This window comes from Pempheris klunzingeri, chromosome 6 (assembly GCF_042242105.1).
Source record: "Pempheris klunzingeri isolate RE-2024b chromosome 6, fPemKlu1.hap1, whole genome shotgun sequence".
NCBI lineage: Eukaryota > Metazoa > Chordata > Actinopteri > Acropomatiformes > Pempheridae > Pempheris > Pempheris klunzingeri.
This window is the reverse complement of record NC_092017.1, coordinates 8626612-8654287: the sequence shown is the minus strand read 5'-3', so window position 1 is coordinate 8654287 and position 27676 is coordinate 8626612. Positions and strand designations below refer to the sequence as shown.

General features: G+C 44.2%; 1 protein-coding gene across 4 annotated transcripts in view; it reads left to right on the top strand.

Annotated features, from left to right (window-relative positions):
• The window catches only part of dab1a (DAB adaptor protein 1a), a 69912-nt gene extending 42455 nt beyond the window's left edge, over nucleotides 1–27457 (top strand). For 2 of the 4 annotated variants that reach the window (XM_070831992.1, XM_070831991.1), the window contains exons 5-14: nucleotides 5515–5646; nucleotides 9221–9340; nucleotides 11779–11832; nucleotides 15863–16012; nucleotides 17772–17834; nucleotides 17911–18007; nucleotides 18884–19290; nucleotides 19756–19951; nucleotides 20052–20200; nucleotides 21612–23935. In XM_070831992.1, the coding sequence (XP_070688093.1) occupies nucleotides 5515–5646; nucleotides 9221–9340; nucleotides 11779–11832; nucleotides 15863–16012; nucleotides 17772–17834; nucleotides 17911–18007; nucleotides 18884–19290; nucleotides 19756–19951; nucleotides 20052–20200; nucleotides 21612–21692 (1449 nt within the window). In that variant the 3' untranslated portion in view covers nucleotides 21693–23935. Of the gene's footprint in view, nucleotides 1–5514; nucleotides 5647–9220; nucleotides 9341–11778; nucleotides 11833–15862; nucleotides 16013–17771; nucleotides 17835–17910; nucleotides 18008–18883; nucleotides 19291–19755; nucleotides 19952–20051; nucleotides 20201–21611; nucleotides 23936–25311 lie in introns of those variants that run through there. The other 2 variants (XM_070831993.1, XM_070831995.1) reach the window with 2 other exon arrangements.
• Nucleotides 27458–27676: the final 219 nt, after the last annotated feature.

The following is a 27676-nucleotide window of genomic DNA, read 5'->3' as shown; positions in this document are numbered from 1 at the left end:
TGTCTGTGTGTGTGTGTGTGTGTGTGTGTGTGTGTGTGTGTGTGTGTGTGCGTGCGTGGATGCAAGTAGCCAGCAGTAATTCAAAGGTGCAGGGTATTAGACAGGCAGGACACAGTAACCAGTGGCCTCCTACATGGAAGCCATATTGCATGCAGCCAAACTCATCCCTCACCAGTCCAATCCTTCATCCCTCTTCTTATAACCCTCATTTCTCTTCGTCTCACTATCCCTCCAGATGCTTCAAACATTGAAAGATAGGGAGGAATAAAGAGAAAGAACCACAGATAGATAGAGATGTAGACAGTCCGAGGGGAGAGAGTGTAGAAAAGAAGAAAGACGAAAAGGCCAAGACAGAGAAGATGGGATGAATCAAGAGTGTGAAAAAGACTGATTGAGGGAGGGAAGATTGAGGGAGGATGGGAGGGAGGGACAAAGACAGACTGACACAGTTAGAGGGATAGGTAGAGAACCAGTGAGCATATGTCAAAGTAAAGCTCTCTACAGGGAGACCTTGTCCTCTGTCTCTGCACATTAATATTAACAATAGAGATATGCTGTCCTTACTATCAGTCCTTCAACCACTTCTAATGGCAAGGGAGGGAGCGAGGGAGACGGAGAGAGAGAGAGAGAATGACTCTGCTGAGGTTCAGGGATCTTGACAGTCTCATTCCCCTCCTGTGCATCAGTCAGCCAGATGGGCGGATGGATGTATGGGTGAACGAATGGATGGATGGCCTCTCTCTTGGAGGAGGGAAGGTCATGCAGGATGGAGGGAGGTGGTGCTTGAGATGGAGGAGAAGAAGAGGGGAGACATTAATCTAGCACAGCGCAGGCCAGCATGTCTCCCTCCCTCTGTCAGATTCTCTCTCAAGACGCACACGTACGTGCACACATACATGTGTGTACATGTGCGCGCTGCCCTCTTCAGCGCTTTTTGTCAGTCTCGTCAGGGCCGCTGCACCACGTCAGGTCAGGACCCTGAGAGTGAAGGGCTGAGCTTGCCAGCCTGCTGCTTCCCTGGAGAAGGAAATCAGGAAGATCAAATTAGTCCAGTTCAGACAACAGAGAAGACTATGTAAAAAAGTACACATGGGGAAAAAGGTGTTTAGAAAAGACCCTGGAGCGACGTGTTCATATGGAGGCTACACCGAGATGCAGAAAGGCAAGGCAAACAAGACTGACAAGGGTACAGCAAGAAATACTGATGTTTACTGCCAGACTCTTCCTTACATCCACTGCGGGTCCTATCAGAGATATTGTAACGTAATGTTGACCATTCCACGTACAATGTTAATTAGAAAGACGAGACAGAGGAATGAAAGGGTGTCGAGATTTGAGGTTGAGGTGAACTGACCACCAAGCTTGAGGAGGTGAACTGTGGGTCGAATAGGAATTGGTATGTGTGTAGACCGGACGGTGTCATGGCAGAGAACCCAGGTAATGAGACACAGGATGAAGTGAGGTTCTCAGTGAAGCAGAGAAAAAGGCAGGGAAACAGAAAAAAGGGTTTTTGTTTGGGTCGGGGCCATGAGACACATCGATAGACACATCTATAAAGGCAGGCACAGGATGTTAGGTGAAAATGAAGCTTGTTAAAGATTTTGAACACAAAAAAAATCAACTAATGTGCTCCCAGAAGACGTGGTGGGTGTGGTTTGATCAGATTTGATTGACAGTTGCCTGTTGCAAACAACCAACCAACTGTCATCAGATTTTGATTCAAATATTGTTAAACCTGATTGGTGTGTATTACATTACTTTGTCTGCACAAACAAAACAGAACATCTCTCATATGAAATAACCAAAACAACTGAAGTTTTGCAGAGAAGTTGGAGTTCCTGTAGGAAAATAGCTTTTCAGGGCCTTTAATAACTTCATTATGTGTATGTTTGTCTTTACGCCTTTAGTCACTTTCTCTTCCAAGTCTTTATCAAACTGTTAGGTTTAATTATCAAATACTATTGATAGGTGCAGTCCAGTGTATGTGTATGAGCATTTATTGTCAGTGACTGACAGAGAGCTCGTCATCAGTAACCACAGCAATTCTACCTCTTGCAAGGAACTAATTAAACCTCAAGGCTTACTGCTAATCTCAGTCCTGTCCTGCTGGCTGGAGACTGGACAGCCTCCGCAGGCTCTCTGATGATGTCTCTCCTCCAGGAGGGAGATGTGAAGTGCAGGGAGGGGAGAGAGAGAGGGACAGTATTCTGCAGCTTCTCCTCCTCCCTCCTCCCAGCGTAACAGGGAATATCTCGGTTCAGTGGCAAGCAACTGCTGAAGGGCATGCTGCCCACAGTCCCTCAGAGACACTGACACTGTGTGTGTGTGAGAGAGAGATTGTGAGAGAGGAACTAGTAGTGCATATCAACAGTGCTGGAGAGAAGAGAGGAGAAGAGAAAGTACACAGTCAGTATCGACTTTTTTGCTGCACCCACCTGTTTTTGCAAACAATCCACTTCCCCAGAGAATGCATCTATTTAAACAATGAGAGGCATCTGATTGTTGATGCTGCCAGCAACGGACACCCTTCTGGGATTTAATCTCACTGTTCTGTCCAAACTTTACAAAGAATGATGCAACAAAAGCATTTTGATTGTTTTTGCCACAAAAACAGATGTAAGCCAGTATTTTGGTATAAATGTCCCGTAGATAAGCAATCTGTGGAGAATAGTGACATTTGTTACAGCTTTAAGTGTGCAAAAAACAACCAGAGATAACTGGAGTTTACAGTTTAGATTGGAGGGAAACCACAGCAAAAACATTGAGCTGGTTTCAGTGAATTAAAAAGAGCAAGGTTATTCTACTATTCAACTCATGGTCCCCGAAACCAGACAGTTAGTGTTGCTGATTACTAATACCGAATACCGAACTGATTTTTAACGTTCCATTTGTGCTATATGTGTAACAAGATGTGACAAAAATTTAATTTGTGATAAGTTTGCATTCTTAGTTTAAATTTTTCAATTTGAAAATGAAATTGCAAAGTCCGTTTCCTATTCAGTTTCATCATTAATGGAGTGAGGCTACCCATTAGAATACACGGAAAATTATTTTTCTGTGAAATTTCACTCTCTTTGGCAATGATTGAGAGGCTAGCAGAAACTACTGGCATAAGTAGCCAATAGCACCAGTACCTCAACTACTCTATACAGCACGCATGAAAGATAAGGGGCCAGAACTCTGTTGATTCACGACTAAAACTGTGCACACAATGACAGAAATGTGCGACGCAATCTTTTCGTTTTAGATTTATAAAGCTGCATTTACTCTTGTTCTGTTTTATGAATGTCAGTCGTTGGGGAACTGGGCCCACGTGCACGAGCTGCATTTCCACTCCCACAGTTGGCCATAAATAAACATAGAAACGCCTTTAAACCTCTGTTTGCATATCGACACACCACTTATTCGTCTTCAGTGTGAACAACAGTAAAGAAGAGGATGGTAGCTGTCCACATGACCTTTACTCACAGCTGAGGCTATTTATAGTAGCCATACTATGAATTCATCAGATGTAAATCATCTGCATAGTAATATGTCTGTCATTGTTAAACATCAGAAGGATGATCAATGATTAATTTATAGGGCACATACTGAAATCTACCAACTATACAAAGTTCTTCACAGTTCAGGGTAAAATTTAAAAAAATCATTAAGAGAGAAGTGATGGCTTGACAGTAAATAAAAATTGATGAAATTCATGATTCACAATTAATTTAAGTTTGATTGACATTTTGCAGACTGCAGTTTAGTCTGCATGTTTCACCATCAGTGTCATTGTTTTGCAAGCAACCTAAACAAACAGTGCTGTACAGTTACATCTCTCACCTCATATTTCCTGCCCACCTTATCATTTCACCTGCAGCCATCTCAGCTAAAACCGTGTGTACACCTGGCCTGAAGTATGCGTGAGATGCACGCATACTCACCACACGAATCTGAGCACTTTGGAATAGGAACTGATTAAAACGTGGCACAAGTTAGATCCCAGTGGAAACTTTTCAGCACTTTGTTAAATTGATGTATCAAAAAAATTGATTAGTTGGCTCAGTATAGAGTTGACAAACTCACCTCTGACTGTATGTACATGTAAATTGTTTCTACTCTCTAAGATGTACTCGCTACCAAGACAAAGCAGATCAATTATATTTATGCAGTCATCTCATTCTCTGCTCTCTTTGAATCAGAGTCCCTCTTTGTCACCTCACCACCCACCCAGATATAATTCAATAACCTCTGCAAATGAGCTGTGTGTCGGTGTGTGTGCGTGTCTGTGTGTGTGTGTGTGTGTGTGTGTGTGCATGTGTGCGTGCGTGCGTGTGTGTACATGCACTGCCTTAGCTGTCATTTTCAGGTCAATCAGAGGTGATAATAATAATCATTACTCTAATTATTAAATTTAGAAGACATGACTCATACAATGATTATCCATTTCTACTGGGGCTCTGTGTGTGTGTGTGTGTGTGTGTGTGTGTGTGTGTGTGTAAGTAAGCCAATGCCCCAATGCTAAATTGGTGTCACTCTTTTCTGCCATGTCGCACGCCTGGAATAGCTTCAAAGAGAGCAGATGTGTGTGTTTAGCCTCTGATGTATACAGCTCCAACCCCTAGCATGCACTCAAGGGCTACTGGGTCATTATGTTGACTGTGTGTCTCTGCTCCCAGCATGCAGCTGGCATAGACAATAACAACAAGGCAGACATTTAGTGTGACTTAACAGAGGGCTATTGCATATTAGGTTGGGAGTTGTGTTTATGTGTTTGTGTGTGTTGTGAGTGAGGGCACAGATGAAGTGATCAAGTCGACAGCTTGCCGAGCTGTGATTGTCACTGATCCCCCCTCTGTCCTCGGGAAAAACAGTACCATCTGCCACGGGCAATGCCAGCTTGGCACTCCCCACCCAGGCTAAACAAGAGAGGGCAGGGGAGCTAGAAACAGTTTATATAGGATACAAGGTCTCCGTGTGAGAGTGTTGTTTGTGTGTGCGCACTTGAAGGAGTTTGCATGGGAATTTTTTTTCTGCTCTCTGTAGGTTTTTGAAAAGTTGTTCAGGAATTTGGTGAATTCTTCAGTTGCAGTTTGTCTCTTTGTGTGTGAATACATGCTTTCCTAACATTTTGATGGCATCTGGTTTTTGTACACCTGAAGCCTAATTCAATCATATTAATTCCTGTGTCATTCAGGAAATGCCATTTTTTCTTGTGTGTTTTACATGGAAGAAGCAAAAAATTATTATTGTTACATTAAATGCATCAAACTTGAGAAAGATACAAGGTCCTTTTCAAGCCTTTTTCTTTTTGTAACAGTTTAAAAGTATTAGGTCGCTGTCAGTGGAGGATCTGTGATTCCATGAATTAAGTCAACACAATGACACAAAAGTTGTATGTTATTAACATGAGGTCGTAAATTCTAGAAAACAAAGCAGTCATCTCATCAGACAAAAGTTTTAAATCTTTCAAGTAGTAGTTTCTTGGCTGTATCTATATGATTTATTAAACGTCCTGTGTTGTGCCTTCAGGTCCTCCAACACCACCATGCGGTCCACGAGATCTCCTATATTGCCAAGGACATCACGGACCACCGAGCCTTTGGCTACGTATGCGGGAAGGAAGGGAATCACCGCTTCGTGGCTATCAAGACCGCACAGTCGGTCAGTGTCTGCCTGTAGTCAGCTGTGTCTATGTGTGTGTGCGTGTGTACATTTGAGTGTTTAACATGTTTTTGTGCATATTTTACCATGTATAGGTTAATGTATGGTTAATCAGGGTTTTCTCGCAATAGCATGAACCTCTTGACATTTAGATAAGGACCCTTGAACACCAAGTCATGTCCCTTTGTGCTGTTCATCAAACAGACTGTTTACACTGTAGAGCTCTTGGTCATGTATGTGTTTCTGTGTGTGTGTGTGTGTGTGTGTGTGTGTGTGTGTGTGTGTTTCTGTGTGTGTGGAAAGGTTCATGTTCAGTCCTGCAGCAGCATACTCCTTATGAAATTGAGTACCCCTTTTGGACCTGCTATGATTGTTGTTGCTGTTGTTGTGTCTATGTGCCTCGCTTGTTTAGTCTGGATCCAGCTGGCTCACTCCGTAGCCATATTGATTTCCCATAGTGAGTCGATGAGGGTTTGAGTGTGTGTCACCAGCTCTAATGGCATATCCATCCTCCCAGGGCCATGAACCATGGCTCTTTGACTTAGACAGATGCACACACACACACACACACTCTCTCACACACACACACACACACACACACACTCACACACACACACACACACCAGGCTGTACTCAACATTTACACCAACCAGACTTGCACTCAGAAAATAGTTGCAAGCCAAACGCTACCCTGCCGAACAGTGTAGCTCAAGGCTAAACTGTCATCAGTCATCTAAGCTGTCATTTACCTGACATGTGTCGGAGGAAAGGTCACAATTATACTTTACTTGCGTTTTCGGGATTTTAGCTCGCCATCACAGGCACTCAGACTATTAGTTGTGGAGCAGACAATGAGAGGGGTGGAAGCCCAGAGCTTATGGCAGAGGCTCAGCCTGTAATTGGAAAGTAACCGCTTTGATGTGAATTAACAAAGCGTCTCTGTCGTCATGAAGACATGAAGACTTAAGGTTGTTCCGAAAGGGCCAATTTAGGGCTACATTCAAAAGTAATTGGCTTACCACTCAACTCGAAGTCTCAGCAAAAGAAAGACGTGTTTTATTTAGCAAGTTTTAGTGGAGATGGAAGTGCACTAATTGTGCTAGAAAGGATTTCGTCGACAGTCTCTTACTTCATCACAGTCTTTGTTTTAAGTTTTTAGAAAAGTTATAATTGTAATTATTATGAATAGGTTTATTTCTTACAAAAGCAACCATGTATCCAATTTGAACGAAGGCTACAGAGAGTTTAAAGACTACTTATTGTTGTAAGTAATATTCCCTGACTAATTTATTACGTTTCCATTTACTAAATCTTGTATTTTGATCTCTTTGAAAAAATTAGAACAAAGTTACCACCATAAGCAAATCTTAACAGTAACCACAAATGAAAAATAATGTAGTGATAAAGTGGTTCATTGGTAGGTTAAGCTTTCTCTGTTAAGCTGTTGAGTAACAAGCTTTATATTTCACCACTAATGGAAAAGTTCAGCTTGATGCATTTCAAATTTTTCCCAGTTTGCAATGTGCAAGGTACACGTTTACATTTCTGGCTATATATTGTTGTCTGATGGCTAATTTTTTATTCCTACAGATAACTATCCAAATGTAGATTATGCACCTGAAATTTGTCCCAGGGTAGTCACAGTACTGATTTTCTGGTGCCCTTGTTTCCAACTTAGTTTATTGGTAAAACATTTTTTAAATCACCCAAAATGTCAGTCGTGTCAATAAGATGCGTCCAACCCCTGGTTTCAGTGATTACAAATGAAGGAATCCATTTTAGAGGAGTCAGAGATGCTGTACAGTACTAGTCTGTCCAGTTTGACCCTGGTTTTTACTCTCTCTGGCTGTATGTTCACACACATTCTCTGGACGTTGTCAAAATTTGTTTTAGGAATTGTTGGAAATCACTAATTGAATCTGACTGAGATGAGACAGGTCAAGGGAAATCTAATATACCAAGAATACAGCCACATCCTGGAGATGTCCTGCCAATGAACTATAACCAAACATCAGAACGTAATTTGGATGAGGAGGGTGTATCTTGTGTGTGAGTCTGCATTAATATCCAGGGGATGGGAGAGTCGTCTTTTACGCAAAAATCCTGATCAGTGCAGATTTTAATAAAACAGTGTATCTGCTATGAAAATCTTTTACACGACTTTTTGTCAGAATCATTCGTCACGGTTGCCGTAGGCTATGAATTAGTCATCTGATTCAAGAGTGCTGAACTGAGGTTATCTCATCTCTATGGTCCTATGAGCTGGCTGCTCCTAGATCATCCTCGGAGCTCTCTGCCTTTTCAATTCTAAAATTAACTGCTTGTCTCAACTCTCAGCGTCTTCCCTCACCTACAATTTTGATAGAGAAGGAGCGAAAAAGACTGTAAGAGAGATGCAAGACAGAGGCAAGAAAAGATGGAGATTAGAGCACATATTGTAAAATGCAAAGAGGATCTGAATCTGACAAGAGTGACAATAAGTGTCACTGTTCGCTCAGCGGGAGCCACCGTTTACCCCAGCATGTCTGTCATGAGCAATGTGCGGCTGAGAACATCTTCCAGAAAGTCAACACTAAAATAGAACTACTTTATGCAAGGTAGCGTTGAGTCTGTGAACTCGTGGTGCACTTCGCATAGCCCCAGTCAATAATTGATTAGGTCTGGAACACCGCTGTACTGTAAGACTCTTTCTCTGACAGTAGTAAGACGTTGTAAGTCATCTAACTGGTTTGTTTCTCTGTACTTTTGTTCTGCTGACAAGGAAGGTGGTACTCTGTAAGACAAGAGAATAGTACCTGCTCATGTCACTGTCTGAACCAGGCCTAGAGAAAAAATAGAGTATGTTGTGATTGTGCAGATGTGTGTAAGAAGTGTAATGAGGATCATTGCCTGCCTAGTGTGTCTTTGTGTGCAGGTGTGCCTCAACCTGGTTTCCAGATCCCAAACACAGGCAGTACTATTTATTTGGAAGTCTTGGACTTCAATTTTAAGGGTTTAGTCACTAAAACTTTCAAGAATTGGTCTATGTTTAACTAATCAAACCCTTAATTTAAGATTTTAGACAAATGAATTGCAGTGTTTTGTCACTGAACACTGAACACTGATATATTCCTGCAGAGCTGGTAAAATGATTCAGATTCAGTTTGCTGCCATTTCATTTTCAGCTTGTGGCCTAATGGAAGCATCCATAGCCTGTTGTCAACAACCCAGTTGTGTTGGTCTTGCGTTTTTCGTTGGTCTTGGCAGTCACAAGGCAAACAGTTGATATAGACTATTCACATTACATTGTCATTGACCAGAAGTGTGCGCTTGTTTGCATTTGAAGCTAAACTTTTTTTCCTCTGCTGTGTCATTGCAGTGGTCTCATTGGATTGACAATGAATGAGGAGATAATATTTTTGTTGCAGTGCTAATGTTGGTCTGACCATGATCTCCTGTCTTAAGTCAACATTAATTGCCCCACAATGGGTTGTGATCAATGCTACAAGTGTGTGTGTGTGTGTGTGTGTGTGTGTGTGTGTGTGTGTGTATGTGTGTTAATGGGTGGGTGAATAATGCTTCCTCGTCTTCCTAGGCTGAGCCTGTCATTCTGGACCTGCGGGACTTGTTCCAGCTCATCTATGAGATAAAGCAGAGAGAGGAGATGGAGAAGAAGGCCCAGAAAGACAAGCAGTGTGAGCAGGCGGTCTACCAGGTACACTTATCAACTCTCTGTTACCAGTATTTCCCCCGCTTTACCTTAGTCATCTGCCATAAGTATGATGAGCTTCATCTGAGAGACTCTTGACAGATAATTCAAGTTGGCTTGAAAAGACATCAAAGCAAGTGAATGACATATGGAGCACCCACTTTCAGGTGGCACCATCTGCCCATTGTGTTTATTTCACTGTCCTCTGTTCTGTCTTCTCTGCATATCCTGTTTAATTTCTCTTCATCTGTCTCTCTCTCTGACGATTGCCATATGATTATCTGAATGCTGGGTTGCTGCTATGCCTTGCTGTGCTTTCCGCCTACTCTTTCTACTCCACCAGCTTAACTCTCCACCTCTTCTCTCTCCTCTGTCTTGTCCCCTCTGCTCCTCTCTCCTCCCCGTTTGATCTCTCCCTCTCCTTCCTGCCGCCGCTCATCTGCAGACAATACTAGAGGAGGATCTGGAGGACCCGGTCTACCAGGTAACTTCTTGACCAATTACATTTCTCCCGTCACCTGCTGCATTCTAGCCAGTCAGCTTGCTCCTCTCTGTGTGCACTGTGGGGAGACAGCCCCTGTTTGGTAACACTGTGGCAGTGTGGAAACAACACAATATGTGCAGTTTGGCGAGTTAATGTCCACAGATGTGGAGACGCTCAATTCTATGGGATCATGGATCCTTTGTGTCTGTGTGCATGTCTGCCAGTTGGGATGCATGATTAGCTGAAAGATGAATTAGTTTTCTCAGCTGCTTCGGGAATTTTTGCTGCTTAATTTCTCCTCCATGCGTCAGCGGGATCTATTCTTCAACTGCTTTTTTAATGAGAACCTATTGACAGTACTGTTTGACTAATCTCCTCTGCAATTTCACCACTTTTCTGTCAGTTTCTTTATCTTCCAATTTCTCCCCTGCTTCTTGTTTTCCTCTCCTCCCTCCGCTGCTGACGTTGTAGTACATTGTGTTTGAGGCGGGACATGAGCCCATCCGCGACCAATCAGAAGAGAGCATTTATCAGGTACTCACAAGCTCGTCTTGTCTGCTTGTGTCTCAGTTATATTCTTGTCATCTTTCAGTCATCTGTGGTTAAGCTACCGGCAACAAGAAGCTCTTTTAAGTGTTTAAACAAAATGCATCTAATTTAGGCAATAGGTTCTAACTACATCTCTCTTTAATGGGATAAGTATATTGTGGCCTGCTCATAAAATGAATGGCTTCTTTTTTCACTCATAAAAATGTAGATACAAGATATAAAAGACAGTAAGAATCAGAGTCAAACAACCAGCCAACATCCCCTAGAGTGCCCTGACAGCTAAAGCTAGCGACCCCAGGGAGACAAGCCTTTCTCTGGGTGCACTCCTCAGAGGCGTGGGTAGACCTCCAAGGGATGATGAGGGGGGAGGGTGCGTGTGCGTAGATGGGATGTGGAGGTTATTCCTAGGGTGTGTAGAAGGTGGACCCCTCCTCTTTTTCTCTCCTCTCCTCCCTCTTTTCCCGAGGAGATGAAAGAAAGCGGGGTAAAGAAAGATTAATCACCAGCCTCCCGTTTGATCTTTAAATAAAATGGATTGAAAATAGACGGAGTGCTGGCGCGTGCTCAAACATACACAAACAGAAAAACGCACACACACATGCAAACAACCCCCCCCCCCCGCACGCACAAACACAACACACACACACACACAGAGCAAGCATGAGAAACGTGAGCCTCAACCAGCCTCCAGCCACAGAGGAACTAATGTATGAATAAAGATGGCAGCTTCTGGAAATAAACATGTGAAAGAAGTAACAAGGCATTGAGAAGAGGAGAAAGAATGGGACAGGCTGTGCTAGATAGACATCCACATCCTTCATCAGTGCTATTTTTCATTTACCACACAGTCTGATTAGGGCACATCCAACTAGGGAAGAATAAAACTTTATTTTAAACACTGTGTCACTGTAGGAGAGACAAAACCATAGGAATCCCAGGGTTCACACATATCAGCATTCTGCTATCAGTGCTCATTGTGTCTTCTCATTGCACACACTGTCAAATCTTTCCGCCTGTGTGACATATAGATATTACATGTCTCCATGTGTGTGACAATCTGAGTTATTACATGTCTGTGGGTGTGATAAGCAGCCTTATCCATTCTTTATTAGGGAGAGAGAGAGAGACCATCACCGCAGGCCGATAGTCTACTGATTAGCCTAGTAGATGAGTTCTCACTCCACAGATTTTAATTCTGATTATCCCCTGCACCCACTCACACACACACACACACACACACACACACACACACTCTACTAATGATTGATTAGATTCCTGAGGAGCCGGGTTTCAGGGTTTTGTGTTGGCATCCAGTGTGTCGCAGTGCTGTAACAGTGATGTGTAAAGACTGTTTCATTGCTTGAATAAACCAGAGGTAACAGGCTCTTGACTTTATTGGCCGATCGTGTAGGTTCCCACCAGTCAGCAGAAGGAAGGGGTCTATGACGTCCCAAAGCGACACCCAGTGAGTGACCATGTGTTTGCCTGTGTCCGACCACCCCCCCTCAGCCTGCCTCCCCCTCTCAGACAAACCTCTCAGCCATCCCACCATTACATGAGTGTAAAGGCTTTTCCTCTGGTGCCCCCTCCTTTTCGAGCCTTGTGAAGCTCTAATTTTGCAGAGATTCTACTTCCCGTTAACATCTCTCCCACACAGTGATCCAGTGTATCTGTGGTTTTTTTTTCCCCTGAGAGGTTTGCTGGGACCCAGTGCTCTTGTGCAGTCTGCTGTGCTCCTCTTCTGCTTGTGCTGTAGCTGTGGTGGCTGGTGCCCTTCTCCTTGTGCTCCATGGTGCCTGCTCCTTATGGTTAACTGGAACACTGTGCGTGAATGTGTGTGCTGTGTCAGTTTGCTTGACAAAGCATGCCTGGCTGTGGTTTACCAGTGGTGAATCCAGTACAAACCTGCATGACCATATCCCAGATTGTGCTGAACACACGTTTTGCCTCTGTCATATTTCCTTTAATGGATATAAATTATACGTCTGACTTAAAATGTGCATGGGCTCTTATTTTTTGATCTATAACTCAGGTGTTTTTCACCATGTTCTTGCATTTATGCATTTAAGTGAGAGTGTTGCAGTGTAAAAGTATATCACTGTGTAAAGTGTGCGTGCATGTGTGTACGTGTGTGTGTGTATGTGTGCGTGTGTGTGTGTGTGTGCGTGCGCGTGTGCGTGTGGTATATCTCTAAGCTCCTGTTAGTGGCTCACACTGCCAGTGGTTATAATGAAAGATGACCTTGACCACTGTCAGGCTGCACTATAACTCAGCTGCTTTTTTATCTGCCTATAAAGATGTTAGTTATATTCCTGGCTGATTTAATCTGCTAAAATCTTCACACTCATAGTAACCAGGCTGCTGTCCTGCGTGTGGATGTGAGGTTCATCCTAACACTTCATCCCGTGTTGCTGCTCTGTTGATCAGTATTCCCTCAGTCCCTCCAGAGCCCACCAGCTCTGTGTGTATTTCCCTGCGGTGTGTCTTTTATCCTTAAACCGTTAAAACTGGACTCCTCCACGTCACTACTGGCAATCACAATCCCACTGTATGAATTTTGGTAGGCTTGGAATCAGTCTCACAGTTTTCTGGCTGCATATTATCCTCAGCTTTGGTAAGAAGCTTACAGGCACCATAGTATTTCTGTTCTCTCCTCACCCAGCCCACAACACATGCTGCTATTTGGATTGCCTTTGTGTTGGCAGGTGTCTGAATGTGCACAAATCCAATATTTCTCTGTTGTTGTGCAACCAATTGGACTAGTCGTCCATTCTGGTTTAAATAAAGCAAATTCAAGTCTTTTCTGCTTCCCAGTCAGTCAGAGTGAGTAAATATACAGAGGATCATAAGAAATATAAATGGATCATAGAAATTTAAGAACTCATTTCGTAGCAAACACCTTATATTGTAATTTGAAGCTAACTTAATATGGCTTTAAGATAAAGCCAGACTCACAGAGGGCACAAACCTGCTGCTGTGCTTCTCCCTCTTTGTTGAATCTTTCAAGCATGTTGTACCTCAGTCGGTGATGTCACAGCAGGTCTTTTCTGTCAACCATCATGTCCAAAATGCTGCATTCACATCATATTGTCAATATGAGCAGCCTGAAAGACAAACAGAGAATTTGTGTAAGCTACAGCATCTTGCATTTAAATGGAAAGAACTGCAGAGGTGTCAAAAACAGATGCTAAAATTGCTGTTATTATTGCTGGCAGTATAATATAAATAAAATCCACTGTCAACACCAAGACAGTCAATTCAGATAACTACAAAAGAGCTTTATAGCCTAGACAACACTAATGTATAGTTATATAGTTATAGTTTAACTTTGTAACAATCTGCTACACACATTTAGGCATAAACATATGATTATTGTTTATATGGAGGGACTGCAGCACTTATGGGAACTATCTGAAAATAATTACATTTAGCAGTTGGATGTTTTCTTTTCCTACCTATTCAGCCAACATGGCATGAACGCAGCTGTAGTACCTGCTGTGCCATTACTGATTGGGGAGTGACCAGACTTATCTGACTATAGTTATTTAGAGTTTATTTCTTTGACAAGAGAAATCCATTGTTTTCACAGCAGAACGACTGACAGTGGGCAGTAGATGAGATCATTGCAGTGTATGTACACTCCACAACTGGGATGAAATGATACCACCTGCAGAAATGCGACCTCCTGTCCAAAGCAATCTCATCTGATGTTTACTCGGTCACCTTTTTAGACAAGATAAATCAATAAAACACACACAGACACACATACATAAGGCCATTTCAATCTACTGAACCCTTGACCCCGTAAGGCCTGAGGGAGAGTGTTGAATCAACAGAAGCCCTCACTACTGCAGAGTTCACATGTAAAGGTCAGCACAGTACCGCACAACCAGACAAATACTGCTCAAATACTAGATCGATATATGATATGATATGATATGATATGATATGATATGATATGCAAGAATCATATGTATGACCCATATAAGTATATGTGCAAATACAAATTTTAATTATCTTCCTGCTTTAAATAAAGATTACATTGAAATAGCCTCCTATGTGTGCATGTGTGGGTTGTGGTGCCCATGTGTGAGTGTACAGTACATGTGTGAAAGGGAGAGAAAAATGTCCATCGTCCGGTTGTGTGTTTGCATGTGACAGTTCAGCAGTGTTTTCAGCGTGTGCCAGTATGATCAGTCAGACAGTAGGGGATCAGCAAGGTGCCGTTAATTAAGGGGGCTGCAATAATTGTATGCAGAACACATGTGCACAGGTCATTACTGTTTCCCTGGAGATGGCTAATTGATAGGTGGCGGCTGTACTGATAAAGATAAAGGGCTGGGCATAGAGATGGCGAGAGTGTAAAATGGGCACAGAGGGATAATTGGCAGGGCAAGAGAGAAAGGGATGGGCAGAGTGAGAGAGTGAAGGAAGAAAGGCAGAGGAATGGGCAGCAGCACACTGTAGCTTTAGCAAGGACAGTTGGGATTGGCTCCAGCCCCCCTGCGACCCCGACGGATAAGCATTATAGATAATGGATGGATGGATGGATTAGCAATGGGCAAGCTGTTATTGTTCTTTGGCATCAGCTAATGATGGCCATACTTTATGCTTTCATCCAAAGAAAAGCATACACTCAGCAATGTTGTTGTGCACTAACCACTCTTGCTTTGCCAGGCTAATCTGCACATCATGTTTCAGTGCCAGTGCTGGCTAAAGTTCTAGGAGAACCCATCATCATTCTGCTATAGCTGGAAAAAAATATTGCAGGTAGCTTTTAAAGATTTTTCACAGGTGGGTGCAAAATTCATGCAAATACACTACCAGTGGCTCTTATACGAGTGTGTTTTTACTGTAGTTCAGAAGCATGAAGGCACAGGTTAGATCAGCTGTTGGCTACAACACCTGTTAGTAGAATCAATTTATTCCTGGTGTTGTTGTTTTTTCATGGGATTTGTCGCTGATAATAAAAAAGTGTAATTCACTTTGGTGGAGATCCACCCAATGATGTCATAGAGCAAGCTAGCAGGAAGCAAACCACTTTTCTATAATATAACATACTCCCTCCATTTGCTCTCACATACATCATGTTAGATAATCCAGGGCCTCTTGCTGTGTTTGCCTGTCGGCCTGTCTCACGCTGTGGTTCCTGACACAGGGGAGCAGGCTTTCCAGAAACACAAAGAGGGTTTAAAGCCCGGCTCAGTGCTGTAGTTTAGACTAAAGGTAGGGATGATCTGTAAACCTTTTTAAATCTTCACTTAGGCTCCAAGTCTGGCAAGAAGACTCTTTCTCTGTGTCTGAGTGTGTGTGTACATGAGTGTGTTTTGTGACTATAATACCTGCAGACCATCATATTGTCCTCTTAAATAAGCCTCATTTCACCTCACTCCCTTCCGCCTCACCCTCTCCCCGAGTGTATGAAATACAACTAATATGTTTGTGTGACACATTTTCATCTCATCTGCCATCTAACACTGGGGTTGTGATTGCAGAACGGACATCAAAACACCCCCCAACACCATCACCATCAACATCATCATTATCATGATCAGCCCCTCCACCAAGACCAAACTGAACAGCAGCAGCAGCAGCAGCAGCCAGTGGCAGATCTGATAGACTTAGATCTGGGAAGGGTGACTCAGGTAAGGTGCTATATGTACATACTGTACATACACAGTGCTCTTGTTGTTGTGGTTCAGACAAAAGCCAGGACAGTTTTTAGGATTTGTGAACAGGGGACATACTGTAGGTATCAGCTCTCTTCAGGCATGTCCTCTCCAGTCTCCAGTCCTCCTCTGTACCACTCCACTTTTTTTCTTCTCTAGTTGTAAGTCACCCCAGCTCCTGACCTCTGTCATTTATGAATAAAACATAGTAACCATTCTGAGACAGAAGAGTAACCGTGTGTATGGGTGCACCTGTGCGTTCACACCTGCATGTGTATGTGAATGAAAGAGGGAGCACGAGCGTTATAATCAAGAGAAAAACACTCCAGCAGTTTCAAGCGGAGGTCCTTTAAGGGCGGCGTGAACGTAAAGGTCAGAGTGTCTGTCAGAGAGCTGGCCGGGGTCGGGGGGATTAGCAGACAGCGGCGGTCATCTTGCCTGCAGACACACTTGCAGAGTGACTCTGCTCAGAGCACATTAATAAAGCATTCATAACACTGATAATCACAGCAACCTGACCCCACCACCCCACACACAAGGAGTATTGAGTTGAGTTACTTAACTAAAAGTTGACATAACGTCCATAAACGTCTAACTTCCTGTACTGTTTGAACAGTCGCTCCAGTGGTATTTTTCCTGTGCCAATGGCTTCTGTTTGAGGAACATTAGCAAGTGAACTGTGGTATTGACTCAAAGGGCTCAGTGCCACAACATTCAGTAAGAACTACAGGAATTTATTGTATTTTGGTGGAATAAGAATGTCATAAAATGTGTTTTGTGATTTTAATTCTATGGACCCTCTGTTATCAGTCCTCTTGGATGCACCATTTGCGCATCATGGGTATCAAGCTTATCGTCTTGTTGAGTTGATCTTTATCTGCTGCCTTACATTTTGCAGCAGCTATATTCCATAGTACAGCCTCCGACCCCTCTCCTCTCTTTGTTAAAAAAACCTAACATTACCATCAGGACCCATAAATGTAAAACACCATGCCCACAGATCCATTTTCTGATAGATGTAAAAAGACATTTTGTGGTCTATGTGTGACCTACGAAAGAGAACAAGAGGGAAGATGTTCTAAGAACATTCATTATCTTAAAAGAAATTATCCGCATCCATGATTTATGCTAATCTGTGACCATGTATTCAAGGCTTAGATTCCTTTACAACTAAAAATAGAGTTTCCTTCACTTGCCACCGGCCTAAAGATATTATTAATGTGCAAAAACGAGGGGAGATACTAAAGAGAAGGATCATGGTGAGACAGAACGATACCGAACAAATTCAGATCAAATAGGCAGGCTGCTGTGTTTGAAAGCCGTTCCCTCTGAGGCACATCACACATCCTCTACAACAGGGAAACATTAATGACTTGTCCAGAGGAAGACACTGGTACAGTAATGATGCAGGGGAGTGGTCGTGTGCTTGTGTAGCAGCCTGTGGAAAGCAGTTTTATGTGGAGCAGATAACAAAGATTGTGATAACTCTTGGTAGGTATGCCATCATAATCAATCATTTCATCTCATTATCACATCTCTCCTCACCCCTCTGTGACGTCCTCTGTGTTGCTGCCTCAGTGCTCAGGTAGGTCCTGCAAACATACCTAGCTACTGTCGTGCTGCATGCAGTGTGTGATGCATGTCGCACTGGCTACATCTGACCTATATAATGTCTGTAGCATAACAGTATTGTCATTGCAGCTGACTGGTAGCGTATGGTTTCTCTGTTTCTCAGAATATCAACCAATTAGAGATTTTTGGAGACATGTCCACGCCTCCTGACATCACCTCTCCATCGGTGAGTAGCTCTCATATATGTACAGTTTTTGATGTGCATCTTATTAAATCCTGACTGTATTTCAAACGATGCGCAGACCCCCGCCTCTCCAGCCAACACCCTCGATCCCTCGCAGGGCCTGCAGCCTCCCACGGAACTGTTTGCTCCCTTCAATCCCGCGTCTGTGCCCTCAGGTAGGACCTTGTTCATTTTCTGCTTAAATACACCATCGCTACAAGCGGAGGGGAAACAAACACAGTGGGAGTGAGAGAGACGAGAAAGGCAATGAAGGGGAGCTGAAGACTCAGAAGATTCGGAGGCAGAGGGCAGAGGAGAGAGAAGATGGGGGGGGTGAGATAAATAGAGGGACGGAATAGAATTGAAATGTAGATGAGGGGAGGGGAAAGAGGAGAGAAGGTGGTATTGGTTGTGTGTTGAATATGAAATGCATCATTAGCTTGCTGCCTCAGATGCTGCTGATTTACCTGTGGCTGAGGCAACTGTGGCGGTCAGAGGAAAGTAATAAAACATGCTGAGATGATTGTAGACTCCTCTGTATGCACAGGGCTTCTGCGAATTAGATGTCAGTGGATTCATCATAGTTTTTCTGAGTCTCCTCCTTTACTCCCTTCCTCACCTCTGTTCATCCCCTCTCCTCCTCCATCTCTCACATGTCAGTGTAGCAGGGTGGCCGAGGTTAAATGTCAGCTTTCTCTGCTGTAGGTAACAACTGGAAACCAGAAAATAGAAAATGTGTAATAGAATAAGCTTCTACTGATGAGCTTGAGTGATTTTAATGAGTGTGTGTTGAGCTCTGCCTTTTCATAATGACTCTGCCTCATTCTGGAGGTAATTATTACAGCCCGCCATGACCATTTAGAGACACCACCTTATCTGCAGGCAGAAGTAGCGCTCTCTGGTGCTGCATTTGTTATAATCTGTGTGTGTGTGTTTGTGTGTAGAAGAAAAGCAGTGGTGAGCATATCCACTGTGATAATCACCTCCTCTTCTGTCTTCCTCTGCATTTTCTTAACCTGCAACTGTTGACTACTCCTGGCACTCACCACCAGGTTATGTGACGATGGGAGCAGTCCCCCCTGGCCACTGGTCCCAGCAGGCGTTTGCTGCCCAGACACCGCTGGCCTTTGGGGTGCAGTCTCCTCTAGGTCCGGTAGCCCAGGTGCTGCCAAGCGGCCAGCCTCTCATCTGGGGCCAGGCCAACATCTTCCCTGCCACCCAGCAGCAGTGGGCAGCCATGGCAGCCGGAGCCTTCCCCCCCACAGCCTACCTCCCTGCCCAGCCTGTGGGCACTCTGCCCGCCGCCATGTTTCAGACTCTCGCTCCCGTCACGACTGTGACTCCAGCCGGCGAGAGCCATTCAGGTGCTGGAGCCAGCGCTTCAGCTCCCTCCCCTTCAGCGTCGTCGAGTCCGCAGCATGGGGAGAGGGCGAGGAAGATGGGCAAGGAGATGTTCAAGGTGAGGAGCTAATGATGATTGTTTATATATCTATAAATAAAAATATGAAAATATAATATGTAATATATACATACATTTGTTTTAATGCAAATGAAGAACAAACTGATTGGCCAGAGAAACAAGGAACTGCGTTGCCCTGGTTATTATGTTTTGGTTGTTTTTTGGGTCATTTTATGCCTTTAGAACGGAGGGATGACAGGGAATGAGGGGAGAGAGATGGGGAACAAAATGCAACAGATGTTTTCCATCAGTCATGTACTCAGGAGCGGGAACTTGGTACAACTGGAATTTGGTTGAGACCAAACTAGATTTACTATGTGCCTCTTTGGAGTTTGTTTGTTCCACCGACCCATAGAAAAAAAAAAAAATAGCATCAAAAATAGCAAACAATGGTTTACATTTTCAGTGTCTATGTAGTGAGTCAAAGTCACTGTGTTCAGTTTTAAAGTTTGGCTCTTCTCTCAGGACTTTCAGCTGGCGAAGCCTCCGGCCATGCCGTCGAAAAAGGGTGAGCAGCCCAGCTTAGCAGGAACCTCAGAGGCATTCAGCTCTTACTTCAGCCGTGTGGGCACGGCCCAGGACACGGACGACTGTGACGACTTTGACATTTCTCAAATGAATCTCACACCAGTCACCTCCACAACACCATCCACCAACTCACGTAAGAACTCTTGATGTTGGTCTGTACTCCAGGACTCATGCTTTTGCTGTAGCTTTTCCTGTCTGTAGCTACTTCTGACTCAGCTTGTCCTCCCCTGCAGCACCCACTCCTGCTCCCAGACAGAGCTCTCCCTCCAAGTCATCAGCCTCTCATGTCAGTGACCCCCCCACCGACGCCACAGACCCCCCCACAGACGACTCGTTTGGGGAAGCAGAGGGCAGCCCTACTCGCAGTGGAGAGGAAGATGCTGTAAGTGTATAGTGTATAGTGTTATAGTTGTGTGTGTGTGTGTGTGTGTGTGTGTGTCAGGTGTCAGGTGTGTGTGCCTTTAATAACTCACTCCTTATGCTGCTATAACCTGCGCAGCATGTTGAGATCTGCTGATAAATAGCCTTTGTAGCAGTGTTGGCGGGCCAGGTAATCACTCTGGCTGATTAGGGGGCAGATGCTGTTGTGTCCCTTAGTGTGTGATTGTGTATTTGTGTTTTATATCAGTGCATGTGTGAAAGTGCTCATGAAGTGTGTGTTTCAGTGTGAACATGAGCAGTAGCGTTCCTGCATAAGTATGTGGTTCAGTGTGTGTGTGTGTGTGTGTGTGTGTGTGTGTGTGCGTGCGCACGCTCATGGTCAACACAGCATTAAATTAGCTGGTGGAATTGTCAGAGAGATCATTAAGCTGTTATTAATACCAGCCAGGTAGCGCCCATACATCACTACTTCTATATGGACAGACTCATCTCTGGTGAGATAGAAAAGGAATAATGCCCCAATTCTTCTTCCAGGGGCAATTAATATTTATTTCACCAGCAGCACCTTGATCTAAAAGGGAGAAAGAGAAATTAAGGAAAGATGAGAAGATAGAGAGATTCTTCGGGAGGGCGGAGAAACTCCTTTTGCCTTTGACCAAAGTCCTTGTAGGATGAATGACCTTCCAAGAAACAAGACTTTTTCCCTCTCTCTCTCTTTCTCTCTCTCTCTCTCTCTCTCTTCTTCTCTCTTCTTTCTTTCATGCTTGCCTCTTTCTTCTCTTTTGCTCTCCGCTCTCCATGCGTGAAACATTAGTTTTATGCCTCCAATCCAGCTATTATTGAAAAAAATAGAGAAGTTTCACACTGTTGAAAATGTCACCAAGCCTGAATAACACACAGAAGCTTTACACAGCCAAGAGAAATGAACATGGGTGGTAGCACTGAGTGAGTGAGAGCGGCTAAAAGGTTACAAGGAAACAAAGAAAGAGCGTTGGCAGAAAAACAGTCTCCCTGTAAAAGTGTTTTAAAATCAGCAGATCAATGGAACAAACTCCTTAGATGCTTTCATAATAGACAGCAGTAAATGAGTGCTTGTGTGTGTGTGTGTGTGTGTGCGTGCGTGTGTGTGTGTGTGTGTGTGTGTGTATTTGCAAATGTGTTCCTGAGTACAGACAGGCTGTGATTTCTCACTCCAAGTGTCCTTATTTCTCCTTCAGAGTATTGACACCTTTTCTCTTTTGCCTCCTGTTTACGTCTACTCTTGTAGTCTTTACCGATCCTGCAATCCTCCTTTCAGATTTATTCTTTTCTGTCTACTTTTCACACCCCCGTGTTTCCTTCTCTTGAACTCCTTCATCAACTTTTCTCTCCACAATTTTCTCCTCCCTCCTCCCTTTTCTTCCTCTCTTTAGGCGTGTGGTTCTGGGTCGCCCTGCCCCAGTGAGACAGCAGAGCCCAGCCCAGAACAGGCCAGTCCAGAGGCTGGGAGCTAGATAGCAGCAGGGCAGGGTAGGTATCAGTGCCCCACCCCCCACACTCTCCCCCTGCACCTCCTTGCCCTTGTACCTCCCACTTACATCAGTCTGTCTCATCTCTTTCTGTGTGTTGCATCTTTCCCATCTTTTCTTTCTTCTACTCCATATTTGGTTTTGTTTCTCTCTCCTAAGGCATGTGTTTAAGTGGTTTGCTATGCGTGTGACTGTGCATGTATGAGCATTTGCTTGGTTTTCATTTTGTGTTTTGGTAATTTTTGTCGTAGCCTCACCTGGACTTTTGTAAGTATCTACCTATTATGATGTGGCATCACATATGTGACTTTTTGAAACAATGTGTGACAAGCTCATCACGCATGATCACTTTGGTCATAGTGCTCTGTGCCCTCATTGTGTCCTGTCTTTGTGACGTGTACCTAAATCATGCCCAGTTCCATAAATAGCACACGTCTCTCTAGGACAGCCAATAGCGTGTGGCAGCCAATCAGAAACTGTGCACTTCAGTGAACAGGACGTCTTCTGGGATTTGCCGATGTTGTGCGCAATATGCTGATCTTGGATGTTTAGCTTAATTTAAAAATGATGTGTGCTGTCACTTTTATGCATTATGTATGTTACATGATGTAATGTAACTCATAGTATGTCCATTATTGTAAAAGGACCAAACTGATAAAGACAAGCAGCTACTATCAAAACTATCAGGGAACTGATGATGTGTCTGTTTTCACACTTTTTCCCCTGTAGGGTTATGAGCAAACTTTCCCCTAACTTGGCTGGCAATGTTTTTTAGACATGTCACCGTGCAGATTGAGTACTAAAGAGACAAAAGGGCACACACAAACACACACCAAAGAAGAGAGCCATTTTGATCCTTTCCTCTCTACCCAGTTTCCTCACCCACACAATTCCCGACTGTGGCTCCTTAATGATAGCTGCTGGCACTCACACGGGGAAAAATGTAATGGTTTTGTTTTCATCAGCTAATACTAGGGTGCCAGGATTAATGACTGCCCCAACATAATTGGCATTAATTAAAACCCCAGAAGCCTTCTAGTCCTTCCCCACTCCAGAAGAGGAGGAGGGGTGGCTGAGCATCCTCTCTCCCCTGTTGGCCGCCGTCCTCATATTCAGACTGTCTGAAAGCTGCAGGGCAGCAGGTGGATGGAGGCCTTAAGTGGGAGGACGGCTTGTAGAGTACGGAGTGGTGAGTCTGGCTGCAGACTGACTGTGTTATGGCCAGAAGCACAGGATTTTTCCTCTGTAGTAGGTGGACTGCTTTGGTCTTGGTCCAATGACGCTGCTCCCATATGGTGTTTACTTGCTCAATCACATCGACTTTAGACATCTCCCCAAACACACACACACACACACACACACACCTGTGCAATAGTCCCAGTTATTCCCTAGACAAGCACACCTGTGATCGATACTGTCACCACCTGTGCTCATATTAGAGCCAAAAATATATGTGTGTGCTTGTGAGGGTGTGTTTGCTGCAGGCCATGACCGCCTGTCCTGCCCTCCCCCTCCCACTGTGCGGCTCCAACAGACATGTGTTCGAGCTAGTGGGAGTGTAAGTGTTTTTTTTTCTAGGGTGATCTCATCATGTCCAGTGAACGCTCCCGAGTATCCGCCGTGAAATGGCCTGCTTCCACGGTTCACTGAACAGTTTCACGTTGCTCCCGCCCAGAGCCTACCACTCACACACGCACATAAATGTCCACACGTGTATCAGCCAGGCTGGTGCTATGCCAGCACATCACTCATACCTCCACCCAGTCCTTCCCCTCTCTCTCTCTCTCTCTCTCTCTCGGCCCTGGGTTTGTGGAGCTGAAGTGGTTGGATGATGCGGGGTGACACTGCTGGACTTTGGTACTGGTGCAGGGGCTGAGCAGTGTGCGCTTGCTGTCACTGTTTGTCTCAGCCTCTTTGTCACCTCTCAGGGCTGCTGGCAGCTTCTTTCTGCTGACTGTCTGGCCTTGGCTGGCCCTGCAGTTACAGCTCTGTATCCACCGAGCCTAAAGCCCTAGCTAGAGCGTCCCTCCAAACCCTAACCCCAGACTTGTGTTCAGATGAAAGCTGATGCAGATTATGCAACAGGTCAGGTTTGGCACGGAGCATCTCTTTTCAAAGTCTCTTATCTTTTGTCTCCCAGACACAACTCTCCCATGAGAAAGCTGCATTCAAATAAAACATGAATCAGATCTTGCTTTGAGCACTGAATTGTTTTTATAGTGTGTGTGTGTGTGGCCACAGCCAACCAATGGAAAACTTTGGATTTTATGAACATCAACTTTAATGGGGCTTTAACGGGTCAATGTTTTTATAATAGTGGAACAAATGCCCATTAAAGTTTACCAGAGCCCAACATGACATCTTGAAATACCTTGTTTTTCAGTTAGTTTTCTGTCAGATGACGAATCAATTAATCAACACATTTACTGTTCTACACTGTGATGACAGGCAACAACCATGTGAAGCATGTGGATGTTTTAAATATAACAGTATATATAATGTAAATAGATTTTCCTCCAGACCCTCACCTGTTCTTCTTGAGTCTACATGAAGGAAGTTGAGCCATATAAAGTAAATCAAGTATTTTCCACAAAATAATAATAATAATAACTTCATTTAAAAAAAAAAACAGTTAGAAACATTGTCACACAGATGTGCCTTTGGCTTAGTTTGTGCTTTCATGCCTCCAAATAAGTGGAGTAAGGCGGGACTCTGTGGCAGCAGAAACAATAATAATAATATCACTTGTTTTTTGGCCTCTTGAGAATGTCACACTTTCTGTCCCATAAGCAGAAATGTAAGTCCTCCCTCATCAGATTCTCTGAACGTTAGCTACAGTATCCTCATGTAGGAGGTAGACCCCAGCCTCTAAGCACACTTCTCTGCAGAGAGAGAGAGAGAGAAGTCTACCAGAATATAATGGGCCAGCCAGTAGTCTCCAATCAAGTTGTCTGCATGGCAGATTGAGTGCTTGGTTGTAATTATGTGTACGATAATAACGGGCCCATTGTGAGTGACTGCAGCAGACTTGGTCCTCTGACTGCAGGGTGTTCATCATTCACTGTTGTCTTCCAGCTCAGTTGGAGAGAAATACAGACATGATGACTCATAACTGGTCTTTCAAGGCGCTAGTTTATACTTCTGATTCATACTGGTCCTGGAGGGAGCCTGGAGAGGACAATATGCATGTGCGCGCATGATGACAAACTCAGAAACAAAAACTCGCACGCGCGCACACACAGACGCACATAAAAGGGTTTTCGAGAGTGAGGGGTGAATTCTTCAGTGAGAGCTCTGACTGGGCTGAGAGGAGAAATGATTGGATATTTCCTCCAGAGTAGTGTGCTACTGCCACCTGGTGGCCGTGTTAGGTACAGGAACCAACGAACCTCTGCAGATCCAGATCTTATGTGTCAGGACTTGCAGGTTGGTGACACTATGAGTTCACATGGTGGAGATAATGAATCAGAAACTTTGGTACTTCCTTTTAATTACGTGACATTCAGATGAACTGCTGAGGCCAGGTATGACACATTCTGCCAGCCTTTGATAGAGAAGAAGAAAACCTGTTTGAAATGTCGATGTTTTTCTCTCTCATGCACAGAAGGGGAAGGACCCTCTCTACGCCCAGATCAACAAAGGGAAGAAATAAAGAGACGCACAGGAGGACAGACCTGACCAGCACTGAGAGAACAGGAGGAGAACCCTCACCTTGTGTGTGTGTGTGTTTGTGTATGTGTGCGGGTGTGTGTGCGTGTGTGTGTGTCTGGCACATCTCCCCGCCTGGCCAAGTCCTTCTTCTTCTCCTGCGGCTAACAACCTCCCAGGAGGAGCCTCCATGCTTTCGCTCTCCTCCTCCTCCTCCTCCTCCTCCTGCTGTGCTCCTCCTCCTCCTCCTCTCTGCAGTCCGTTCTTCTCCTGAGAGACGAGAGCCCTCTCGGTCATTCACTCCAGGCAGGAGGGATATCAATCACTGAGACGGATCCAGTTCTCCCTCCACTGCGCTGTCTTCTCCTCTCCTCTCTTCTCCCTGTGGCGACTCACACCCAGCCTTACAGACATATCCTGCTCCGACACTCTCTCTCCCTCCTCCCCTCCCTCCTCCTCCCTGTCTTCACTCTCACGCTCCTCCCTCTGCCTCCTGTGTCTGGCCAGAGACTGTGCTGCCAAGGAGGGGCTGAATCAAGCAGTGCCTCCCTGTCTCCGACACACACCCTCACACACGCACGCTCATCGGGATTAGAATGATCATCTTTTGTTTTAACTGACAGAATCTGCATCTGTAGTGAGGAGATCCCACAGGAGGAGCTAGACTCTGACGGGTCCATCAGGGATGGCCCATTACTGGGATCAGTGCTTCTGATTGGTTGGTTGGTTCGGGCATTTTCTCCCCATTCTTTGTGAGTCTCTGCTGGATCACTATGCAGAAACAGACTCTCTGGGAGCTACTCACACACCAACTACACACATGCTGCTCACACTGCAGTCAGCCCACATGTACTAACCGCACACACGCACACACACACAGTCAATACTCACCCTGTCCAACGTGCATACACAAAATAATTTGCCAAATGTCTCCCCTCGCAGACAGACTCACACAGAGGCCAGAGGATCAGACATAAAGAGGAATGGACCCTGAGAGGGAGGTGTTGCAAGTCAAACAGATTCTGTGATCGAACTGTTCATTCTCTATAGCTTTTGTACAATACCGATTTAAAAAAAAAAAAAAGAACAAATTGAAAAATTGAATTTTTATTTTATAAGTCAATCAAGCCGCTGGGGTCAGCTCTATAGGAGTTATAGAGTCAACATGGCTTTAAGGCATCTGATCGTTGGTTTGCCAAACTCATTTTGTAAATAATGATAACAACCATTTTGTCCACCAGACTTCTGCGCCATAAAATAGGAAGGCTTCAGTTATGCAAACTCTCGACGTTAACCCAAGCAATACCAACATATGTTTTCTTTTTCCTGTTTTCACACCATGTTTTGTTGCCCCTCTGATATTGTTTTGTTCTCGTGCATGGATGTCGTAGGTCTTTGTCCTAGCCTCACTCACTAATCCTTGTTCCAGCTACACACTTTATCCCTTTTTGTCTCTTCAAGTGCCCCAACCTCACATCGTTATGTCCCAAACAAATAAGCTTGTGCAGTTTATGTTAGCCAAAGCCTGTGCGTGCACCGCAGCCCCGTGTTTCTGTACCACAAGCCCACAGTATGTTCCAGCTCTGTGTTGCAGGCAGCAGACATGGTCTCACTCACTGTGGCCCAGACTTCTCCTCTCCTCCATCCCATTGCCCAGAATAGTCTTTAAGATACAGTGATGCTCTGCCCATCTGTCTGTCTGTTGGTCAGGTGCCAAACTGCTGCTGTCCCAGCATCTGTGTGTGGACTTCAGCATCCTCTGCTACAACTACATCAACTGTGATGCCAATGACTCCCTATTTTATGGCCAGAGTCCCCATGTCACTTGAGAACACTTTTGGACTATGATGTTGATTAACTTAAAAATTTGACAACTAGAAGATGAGCAAAGAAGTTGAATAAAAAGGGAAACGTTGCTGTTTGAGTACATAACATTTCTAGACCTATTTTAACTTTACCTCAGCTAACAGTTTCTTAATGTAAATTGACACATTATTTTTATCTTTATGAATATGACATTCTACAGTGGGTTTTTAGATGATTTTTGGTTCTCTCTTGATTTATGTATTTCACCATGTATTACTGTTACAAATAAACACATCCCAAATGACTGATTCATCTATTTACGTGTCTTCGTTGTAATATGGATGTGTGTGTGTGTGTGTGTGTGTGTGTGTGTGTGTGTGTGTGTGTGTGTGTGTGTGTGTGTGTGTGTGTGTGTGTGTGTGTGTGTGTGTGAAAGAGAGAGTGAGCCTAATGGTGTGTGCCTGGCAGAGGTGACCCCCAATGAGTTCTTAGTGTAAAGCAAGTGCCACTGCATT